Raw genomic sequence first — 11684 nt, 5'->3', positions numbered from 1 at the left:
CTAGAATATTGTTATTGAACTTTAGTCTCAATATACATTGCTTTATCTGCAATATTGTTATCAAACTTTAGTTCATAGTACAGCAAAATATTGCGGGAGAAAAATAAAATTCTATGACAAAATCTCGTTAAAGTTTGTTTTTGGAAATTAAACAAAATAAACAGTATAGAACTGAAAAAAAGTGCTCGGTTTCTTAGGCTAACTGACTAATACGTTAATACCCTATTGACTCTAACATTAATAACCCAATTATCAAACTATAGCTCTATAGTTAAGTGCACAATCAACTACTCCCTGCTAATCGAGTAAAACTACATATAATTACCTGTTCGTTCTCTTCTTTACCCAGGTAGTCTATATTTGTATATCTGTGTAAAAAGTACGTCTCTCCATGAGCCCCCTGCCTCATGTTAACATCGCTACTAGTAACATCTGGACCGTGGGTGGTAACACTGTTTACTAGTAATAGTATTGTGATGACGTCACGTAGTGTGATGACGTCATGTAGTTTGATGACGTCACGGGGTGTTGATGACGACATTTTGTGGGGTGTTGGTGGTTTTTTGGAATATGAGCGGTGTTACGTTGTCATCGTTGCCATTGTACCTGTTAGAGAGTGTCTATGTTAAATCTGTTGGTTTTACTGTTTTGTTAATTGTCAGCTGGAATAGACAATGCTAATTCTTATTGTTTGGTATTTTGTCTCGCTCAACACGCACCACACTACCCACTACCCAGTCTATATTAATATAATAATATATTAAACTGTCGTCCGCGCTAAACTAGGGCGTTATCTGATTATCAACCTTTTTGGACATTTCCCAAGATAAAGCCGTGTCTTGTGATATTTTATGATGTAAGATCATGATTCCCAGGTTTTCTTCAGAATTTAATCACCATCTGGACTCAGAGCTTGTCTAAGTTATCGTTCATTTAATATTATAACCTCTCTATACCGGACATGTCTAAGTCTCTAGGGTACTAATAGGGTATATAATATAATACAGGTTATTACTACTATAATGTTAATCCTGATTCCTAAAATCTAACTTATATCTATTATCCAGGTTGCAGGCAGTGTGAGATCCAGTAAGTATTACGACCCTGAAACGTCTGGTGGCAGCGCCAGCGACCACAGGTTTGTTCACCCCTATATTATCACAGAACTAATTTAATAATTCGTAGGGGGGGGGGGGGGGGGCGGGGGGGGGGGGTGGAGTGGGGGGGGGTGTCGAATTATTGTCTGTCATCTTACACTGATCATATTAGTGGAGAAACGGGATCTACTCTTGTAGAACTAGCTTAGTTCGTTATCACATTATCGAGAAAAGCATCACGTACGTCGTACCCTCCCCCCACATACCTACATAATATATAATTTGTACTTGAAACACATTAGAAGGTTTAATAATTTCCGCATAACATGAGCCGTGATAATACGATGATGATGTTGAATGTAATGTGTAATGTGTACTGAGTACTTATTACGTATTGTGAGTTGTGGCCGTGAGGAGGGTTCTAGATTGTAGTTACCATTTTACATGAGGTCAAGCACTAGTAATTGATTGTAACACTAGCTCGGTTTGAAACATTCGTGCGATACTTGATTTACATAAACAAAATATACATCAATAACACGAACTAATTTAAATAGGTAATGGACAGATGTACTAATTAATTAATTAATTAACTAATTGACCCCTCTCAGATCCTCCATGACGTCTGAATCCCGGGGACGTGTTCAGAGCATGCACTCTGGGATATCTAGTAATTACCATGGTGATACCTCTGCATCTGCTATATCCAGTGGTGAACACTCTGATAGTGGCGGCAGGGTTGAGATGCCTCTAGGTGAGTTAAACAAGCATGTCTTGAGAAAATGCCTCGTGGATAATATGCAGTTAGAATTGATCTTGTGTAGGGAACAAGGTTTAACCAGGTTACCAAGGCAACAAGGTTACCAGGTTAAGGTTTATTTCTAACCGTGAATAAAACCCTATTAGAGTGTTTTAGATGAGTTAAAATCAATCCTAAGTGTTCCCTATAGCTAGGTTACTGCGTAATTATTGATTGTTTGCTTCATCCAATTCAATAAACCATTCAGGTGACATTTGAATTGGTCGGATCATGATTTAACCTAACCAAGAATTAACCAATTAGTTAACCATTTCATTAATTAATTAATGAAATGGTTAATTAATTAATTAACCATTTCATTAACCAATTAACCTATTAACCAATCAGAGCACTCGTTAGAAGAGGAAGGATACGCAAAGATGGAGTTGCACATAACTGCTGGAGCAGCAGCAGTTGGTATGTTCAATTCTCCTGGGATTCGTATTGATAATGTACACTTGTATTATACAATTCTTTATAGTGCTTCCTTCCCCCCTTCCTCCTCTATCTCCATGTATCTCATTCTTGGAAATATGTCATTCTCTTTAATTTCTTATCGGGAATGTAGTTCGTTTGTGTTTTGGTGCGGTATATGATTTAAATTAATTGAATTTTTATTTGTGCTATGTTGGTATAAGCAATCTTTTTGAGATTTTATACCTTAGCAAGGTTGTACGGTATTTTTAATAAAATGTTAGCTCGTTTGAAGCGTGCTTGCTATCTGTTAGTTGTTAGCAGGGTGTTGACATGTTACCTATTATAATAATTAGCCTTTGATACATCATAGTTTTAAAATATGTTAGCGCAAACATTTTCTTTGGTATGAGCTATTTCTACTCGATTTAAATTATGTACTATGGTATGAAAATGGGGCAAGGATCTTTATACCCGGAAATTTTTGCATGCAAAACCTAAAGAATCCTAAGAATGCAAAGGAATGAAAGCCTCTTTATACCAGCACAATATGTTTCCCTTGGGAATGTAATTTTAACTCTCGACTTCAACCCCTCGTACAACTGGGTTTCAGGGATTCGGTTCCAACTAATTATGTCATGGATTAGTAATAAAAGGGTCATTTTTAGGTTTAGTTTAAGGTGCCATGTTTTTAACGGGTGGGGTTAGAATCAAATTACAAGATTTTACCAAGGGTAAAAAGTCTCTTTTTGAAAACTCAAGTCCTAAACAAACTAATCTTCAGCTTCAGGCGGACTACCACAGTATAACGACCAATTTAACGAACCCTTACCCAATAACCAACAGGGTACATTAAACTGTTATTACATTACTAATTTTTTGTTTTATAACTTACAATTTACCTTGAAAAGTTTATGTTTGTCTTTTGACATCTGTATACGTTCCTGTTAATACAGTTGTTTACAATCATTTATGATTAGATTAAGCGTTGTAATTTTTGGCTCCTTTTCTATTAGATCGGAATGATCGTTTAACTTGTGTAAAGAATATCGGAACTTCCCTGAAATTTAAAATTTTAGTCGAAGTTTCATATATATCGGTATAAATAGTAGATTTCCAGATTACTTATGCAAAATTAGACGTTGAAATTTTAGGTCCGAGTCATTTAGATCGGTACATCAAGATTAAAATCAGAGTTTTCCCGTCTTTTCTAGAGTGTAATTCGATAGGGAGCAGGCTTCCTCCGATGTCAAGCATTTTAAATTATAAATCGAACGTTTCAATTTACTTCCGGCATAATATTAGACTTATTTAGCTTTAAACTGTATATCTTCAGTACGAGCATATGATCAAATCTTGGTAAACAAACACTTAAGGCTCGATAACTGGTCGTGTTTGGTAAACTCTTAATTCACGCATCAAATGCAGTGTCCGTAATACATTCACTTTATACTTAGAGAGCTTGTATGTCAGTGAACGCTCTCAACGATGAAACAGGCAAAAAAATACTAACAAGTTAGCAATTTGGGGTCCGGCTCTACTACTAATGTTTAAGGTCTATAAATAACGGGTTAGCCACTTAGTAGATTATAATCTTAGGCCAACTGGTGCAAGTGAGTTTTATTTATTTTACTATTGCTGTTACTTCACTTTATCTGTTGAGAGATGTGATGCTCCCTACTGAACACTAAAACTCACGCTTGGCCTTCATAGATCTAGAAAAACAACAGGAAAAAGAACTGGTCGACTTAGGTTACCCCAGAACCCAGAAGTTGCGAAAAAAACATTAGGCTGTTAAACAAAACTAATTCGACTAGCAGAAAACAAACTTTAGGAAAAGTGTATTAAGGGAAAATAACCAGTCGACTAGGCTTACAGTTATACAGACATAACGTTTTGTAAAACTCACAAAATCTTACGTTGTAAATTAAACTAGCTTACAGAAGAAGCCTCAAGCCGTGCAACAAACATTAGTAAAACTGACAAATCTTACAAACTAAAGACAGAGTTATACTACAAGGTTTAGTATGTAAGCCAAGTATTGGTAGTGTCGAGTTTTAAAGTTTCAGAGGTTTCCAATAAAAGGGTGGGTAGTAACCTGTAACCGATTAATCAATGAATAAAGTCAAATTGTATACAGCACTTTATCGGTAAATATTAAATAATGACATATGATTTCAGGCTAAGTCAGATGGTATCATTAATAATAACAGATTATACTCTTAAATAGTTAAATTGAGGCAGAAAAAAACTTAAATTGTCATGTTTTCTGACAACCACAAATAAAGCAGCTAAAAATAATTATATGAAACAGGAGTTGTGCTTTGGTAACTGGTAAAAACAGAACAGATAATATCGAACACACCCTTACAGTCTACACCAGCAAGTTGTACAGTTGTACATAATTATAATTGCTATATTATAGCTGTAAGATGACAATTAGTCCAGTGATACAATTTTTATGAGTCGAACTCGAATAGAAGTAGTTTAGCAATATGTTTAAGTTGACGCTTTTTAAATCGTTAAGTTCTTAGGATTAGGAATTACTATTTTAATAGGTTGTATATTGAGCTTGCATCTAAGGGGAAAAGTTAGTTAAGTCATAGAATATAAGCAATGGAATGTTTTAATAGTTGGCGAAAAACATGTGAATGACAATTAACTAATTAACAATCAGTGTTAATTTAGCAGACCTTTTTTTATTGGTTTTATTTTATTTTATTATTAATAATATAATACAATGCGTAATTTTCCTTATATATGTTGTACTTCACCCCAGAGTACATCTGCACTAAAGGCCTCGAACTAAACTACACTGCAAACAAACCATACACAGCTGCTCAACAAAACTGCGCTTATTTTACCAAAGTACGCTCCATCTAAACTAAAATACAAACAAACTTCACCACAGTAATTATCCAAGTACGTCGTTGCCAAACAACTGTATGAAGATTGTGAAGAGAGCGGGGGCAAGGCCAAAAGAAAATCGCGATTTTTCCCATTCTCCGCAACAAATCGCGATTTTTAACGTTTGCTGCGACAAATCGCGATTTTTTCAATGCAAATTGTGTTTTTTTTTCTTTAAATCTGAGGACCAAATTTGCGCATTCTCCTTTAAAGCTTTAAATCCGAAAGCCAAATATCACGTTCTTTATAAAGTTATAAGTATATGGAACCAATCACATCCACGGCCTTCCGAATGTAGGTACGGACTTTAGAGGACCGAAAAATATTTTCAGCTCATAATGATTAGGGTAGCATAAAACATGAACAGAAGTAGTTTCCAGAAAAACTTTGAAAAAATTTCGTATTTTGGGCAAAGTGTGCCCTTCTATGGTGTTTGACAAACCATGCATGTAAATACTAAATAAGTTAGAGTGCATGGCAGGATGACCGAAAGCTGCATCCTCTCCAAAGTTACGATCATTATGAACTTATGAAATTCCAATTCATTATCCAACTGCTGCTAAACAAACTGGTGCCACACAAACTGCAGTTCTAAGCCACAACAACTAAAGTAGAACATGTTCTGTCCCCTAAGTTAGATTTATGTACACTATTATCAACTTATCAAAGGAAGTATCAAGACTAAACTTTATCCTGTACGGTTACCATGGTATCCGGTATGGTTCTCCTACGGTTACAATGGTAGTGTATATAAGAGTATAACCTTGAGTTTGAGCTTGTTCGAGGTCATGGCGGTCACGTTTTACGAGTATGACATTCGGTGGAGATAATTGTCACGTGATCAGATAATAGTTGGAGTTTTATAGGGGTTTTCCAGACTAATTGCACTCTGTTAATAGCACTCCCACCCTTGTACTACAACAGTGCGTGGTTATGAAGCTGGTGGTGGTTAAGTCCTCGCTATTGTTGTGAACTATAATTGGTCTGCAAAGTTTAAAATGCAATTAAATAATGTTTATTGGCATTAATTATGTTATAGTTTATTGTGGACGATGTACGCCAAACGCGAACGACTTAACATTTCTCTTTTTATCATGTATTATTTGATAAAGTAACATAGTGTAATGATATTATTATATAGAATGATATGACTACAGACCATAATTCAGTTGTAAATAAAATGTCTTTATATTGAACATTTACATCACTGCACTACTCCGTCTTTATGACTACATCGGATAAATGACCCTATATAATATTATATTATATAATAGGCCCTATAATATATAATATCATAGTTTGGTGCATTTCTGAATATTTTGCATAAATTATTGAAATAAAAAACTTATCAAAAAAAAACAACAATAAATTAGTTTCTCGTAGAAGACCAACAATTCACGTCACGCCCCAGTAAATATCTAATCCTCAGTAAAAAATTCGTATTATTTAGTTTATCATTTTGCGAGTTTCTACAAAAATAGAGGCCCTATGAAGAGTTGTGTAACACGACACCCTGTTATCTGTAACATGACACTAACATAATTACTCCGGTAATTCAATATTATCATTTTGGGAGGGGCGAGCAAAACTCCCATTTTATTATTAGACTGTTGCAAAAACCAATAAAATAGCCAATATAACCAGTATAATAACCAATATGTGCTGTTTTTAATGACTACAAACAATATTCAACTTATAACTTTATAAAGTTAAGATAATCACAGTATTCCTACATTTTATAATAATAATATACAGTCACACATACATGAGATCGATAATGAATAACAATTCATTCCGTTTCTTAACGGCGCAAATAAGATTACCTACTCACGGTATCTCGTACCGTGTTATTTTAACATCTCGTACTATGATTGTGTGTGTGTGTGTGTGTGTGTGTGTGTGTGTGTGTGTGTGTGTGTGAGTGTGAGTGTGTACACTGTGCGAGTGTGAGTGTGTGGTGTGAGTGTGTACACTGTGCGAGTGTGTGAGTGTGTGGTGTGTACACTGTGAATGTGTGTGTGTACACTACTTTATGTGAAGTAAGGTTCAGGACTCACTTCATGCTCTCAAGTGCCAAGAGACGCAAAAATTACTTGAAAATTCAAAATTACTAGAATATTACTTCTTATGATGTCTTACTCGGAGAACAGTTGTCAGTTAATACTATTACTCAATAAACCCGCTCTAACGTCTCCTTCGCCGTTCCACTTTATTGGCAGTGTTATTTTCTAGCATTCCACAAAATGTTCATTTTCTTTAGAACTGTAAATCCAGCTGTTGAGAACATGAGAATATGTAACACACAGCCTGTTTAAGAAGATGATAAATTGAATGTTATTCTGACACGCAGCCCTAGCCGTGAGGTTAACCTCCCCATCCTCACGAGGGACTGTAGTTACACACGGGTCACACCAATAACACGAGTAACGTGGGTAACTAACTTTTATTAATAAATTATTTACTTTCTCACCCCCTTTTGAAATTTAAATATTTACAACACGTTATAATTGCGGGTTCATGTTCGGAAGCACTAAAACCTGGTCTCTGGAAGTTAACCTCCCCATCCCCACGCGGGATTATAGTTGCAATTCAAGTGACACGAGCTAGCCACCACTTTCTCACGAGCTATTAAAAACTTACTACTCGCTACTTTCTCACCCCCGTGCAAAAAGTGGAAATGTTACCCACAGTATGCCAGAGTGTCTGGTATTCATGGCATGTTCTCCAAATTTGCGATCATTATCCAACTGCTGCCACACAAACTGCAGCCACAATATGCCGGAGTGTATGGTATTCATGTCATGTTCAGGTGCACTTCAGAGGAGAGATTCCCGTAGTTTACATGGGAAAAAGGTGTTAAATCTGGTACATGTAGAACACTCTTCTTTTTGCATATATTATGTGAGATAATATGTTACATTTCATGCAACTTCTTCATGCGAGAACTAACGTTGGAGGCTCTTGGTATGTAATTAGAATGATGACTCACTACTATTTTCTGTACTTTATCCGGACCTATGAGCTGATGTACTTAAGGAATCAATTTGGCCAACTTGAGTATTGAGATCTCAGACATAAGTCACGAAAATCTGACCTTCAATTCATGGAAATCTGACCTTCAAGTCAGGACTCACATCAGGTCTATAGCTATAAGCCATGATCTAAAAGTGTCCAGTTCTCACTCAGATTCACGTCTTTGATACGATTTGATAAGAAAGAGATAAAAACTGACAAACAAATTCGTTTTAAGTCAATTAACCTGCACAACACAGCCCATTAATAACAACAGAGAGCCCACTAATAATAGCTGTAATAATATGTTGATCCCTCCCGTACTTTATGATTTCTTACGGTAAATGTACAAATTATACGTCTATATTCCAATTATAATGCTATAATAGTTCATTAAATTATTAAATAGTTTATTAAATTTCTCATTAAATTACTAAATTTCTCTGTATATCTAGTTGTAGACAAGATTTGATCCAGAATGGTGAAATTGATAATCAGCGGGAATTTCTTGTCTGCTCAAATTCGTGACTAATTGTAAATATAAAATTAAATCTATTCCTTTCTAGACGAGCTAATCTATTGTAGTGTTTAGTAAGGAGTAAGGGAACATCACGGCTCCCAACAGAACACAGTGCTCCCTACTAAACACTGTTAAAAACTCATGCTCGGCCTTACGAGATCTAGACGACTTACAGACATGAGAACTAGAGTTGTCGTGGGAAATAAACTATTATTTGAATGCTTAACAGTAATATTCAGATCCAATTTGATAACGTAAACAAATGAGACACTAAATTACACCGAAAACTGATGATTAATAAAATTTAAGGCCCATTTTAAACGGCCCCCTTGTTCTACGGAACTTTTCGACCCCTGATATTATAATATTATACATTATTATTTCCTGCAATCAGACAACCGAGAGTTTAAAATCTTTTAATAAATATTTATAATATTTTAACACATCATGAGTACCTTAACAAAGATTAGATAAGTTCCACTGAAAGTGAAATAGGATGATAAAATTAAAGAAATATATATTATGAATTTGCCCACATACATCTGCCCCTTCAGTGCTGGTTCCAAAAGTAGCGTTCTCTTTTTATCACGATCACGTACACATGCGATCTAATTTACTTTTTCCTGCACTGGTGCCGTGTAATTTGAGAAAATAATCGTAAAACCTACGAAAGAATCTACTTTAAATTGGAGGAATCTGCTTGAAATTGGGTATAATTTGGGAGAATTACGATATTTACCAGCTAATTGGATAATTAAAAGAATCTGTGTATCTCGCTACAACATTCCATCGTTGAAACTACGCGTACGTGTTACTAAAACTAAACCCGTAATTAAGCGAGCTTGGGAAATGGAAGCAGGTGAAATTAGCTCTAAAATTAAAATTATCAAGCAATTAAACAATCAATGATTATGATGAAAATTATTTGGTTTAACAGACTGTGTCACATGTTGCTAACTTCATGACATGAAGTTCGTGTCTTGCTGTTTCCCGTGGTAAAGCACGTTTACAATTTACACTATCTTCGCTACGTTCAGATCCCCAACAAACACTTTTTGTTTTGCAGTTCAAAATAAGTTTTCACAAAATAAGCTTTTAATAAAACAAATATTTAATAAAACAAATATTTATTTTTACGGCACAATCAAACAATGTCAATAATAAATATATCAGGGGAGGTTTGAAGAGGTTTCAAGTGCCGAAGGCCACTGCTTATCTTTAGGATTTGAGAGTGACCTGTGCTTGAAACCCCCTCAACCATCCACTACGTCAATATACTTGTTATATAAACTATATAGAAAAATATAACAATCTAAAATTACTTATTGGTTTAGTTTGGTGACATAGGAGAGCCCAGTTGAGTTTTAGTTTAGGTTTAAGTTTTAAGTTATAGTTTAAAAGGTTAGCCATGTTTCATGGCAGAGAGAGATATCATGTGTGCAGAGCCGTACCGGATTTAGAATTTGAGATATAATATAAATTAGTTACCATGTATTAGGGTCATCTCGATTTTGGAGGGATAGCAAGTGCTTTTTAAGATTAGATTTAATAACACCTGACGAGGCTGACAAGTCTGAATTCTTGGAAGAACCCGGGATTATTATCCCATCTACATTAGCATCACATATTTCGAATACATAGGGGCTGAGGTCATTCCAAATTTTCGTAGAGGTGTACAAAAAGTTCTGTTGGGAGATATCCAACCTCAGTAATGGGACAATCAGACGAAGTTTTTCATTTCTAGGACAGAACTTGAAAAGATCTTTAATCGACTGGGGGACATCAAATTTAAGAATTTTGAATAGTTCCATAAATGTATGGTACATGTGCAGATTCTCCAGGTTCATAATTTTCTGCTCAGTGAATAGCGGTTTAGTGTGTTCAAGACAGTAGTTCTTGCTAGCCATATGTTCGTTATAAGTTCTTGAACGTGCACAGGTTAAATAGTATTCCTTATGATCAAAATTGGGAATGTTACCAAATAGCAGTCTTATACATCGTTTTTGAATTGCAAAGATTTTATTCAGCTTATGTTTAGGGATCCCACCCCAGCAACTTATACAATAGCTAAGATGTGACATAAAAAGAGCATTGTATAGTTTCAAATATTCAGATTTGGGAATGAATTTGCAAATTCTCTTAATCGATACAATACTGGAGTTCAGCTTTAAAGATAAATGATTAAGATGTGGTTCCCAGCTTAGCTGTTCGTCTATTATCACCCCAAGAAACTTTGTACATTGAACTTTTTCTAGCTTTTTGCCATCTATTAAAATCGTTAGATTCCTGTTAAAGGGCCGTGTTCTGGCACAGGTCTGTGTTGCTCTTGACAAACCTGGCTGAAAATGCATGTAACAACTTTTCCCTGCATTTATATGTAACTTGTTAGACTCCATATAGTTACTGACCTGTTTCATTACATGATTAGCTTTTTCAAAAGCTTCCTGTGCTGAACTACCTATCACAAAAATATTTGTATCATCAGCAAACAGGACGAATTCAGCCAAGCTTGAGGAGCTCACAATATCATTTATATAAATCAGAAATAGTAGAGGTCCTAACACTGACCCCTGGGGTACACCATACTCAACTGAACACTTGTCTGATTTTTCAGTTTGAAAAGAAGTTACTTGGCTACGGTTTGTTAGATAGCTAGCAAGAGTTTTTAGTGCAATACCTCTTACTCCATAGTGTTCAAGTTTATGCAGGAGTTTATCGTGCTCGATTGTGTCAAATGCTTTACTTAGATCAATAAATATTCCAATTACATGATTTTTCTGTTCAATCTCATTAAGTATTTTATTGACAGAATAGTTTACGGCATGAGATGTTGAGTGTTGTTTTCTAAAACCAAATTGTCGATCATAAATCACGTTCATAGCACTAAGGTAATTATATAACCTATTATAAATTATTTTTTCAAGTATTTTTCCAA

The 11684-nt window shown here is 35.1% G+C and overlaps 2 protein-coding genes across 6 annotated transcripts in view; one reads left to right on the top strand and one right to left on the bottom strand.

Moving 5' to 3' along the window:
* LOC134814028 (uncharacterized) overlaps positions 1-11684 on the top strand; it is a 90126-nt gene that overhangs the window by 18191 nt on the left and 60251 nt on the right. For all 5 annotated transcript variants that reach the window (XM_063822003.1, XM_063822001.1, XM_063822002.1 and 2 more), the window contains 4 exons: positions 1068-1138; positions 1709-1851; positions 2245-2313; positions 3095-3157. In XM_063822003.1, coding sequence (XP_063678073.1) covers positions 1068-1138; positions 1709-1851; positions 2245-2313; positions 3095-3157 — 346 coding nt within the window. The remainder of the gene's footprint in view (positions 1-1067; positions 1139-1708; positions 1852-2244; positions 2314-3094; positions 3158-11684) is intronic.
* Positions 1-11684, bottom strand: part of LOC134813765 (peroxisomal membrane protein PEX14-like) — a 98319-nt gene that overhangs the window by 48634 nt on the left and 38001 nt on the right. The gene's annotated exons all lie outside the window — the stretch shown is intronic.

This window comes from Bolinopsis microptera, chromosome 4, assembly GCF_026151205.1.
Source record: "Bolinopsis microptera isolate Bmic1 chromosome 4, MBARI_Bmic_1.0, whole genome shotgun sequence".
Classification (NCBI taxonomy): domain Eukaryota; kingdom Metazoa; phylum Ctenophora; class Tentaculata; order Lobata; family Bolinopsidae; genus Bolinopsis; species Bolinopsis microptera.
The sequence above is the reverse complement of the archived record's forward strand: the minus strand, read 5'-3'. Positions and strand labels throughout refer to the sequence as shown.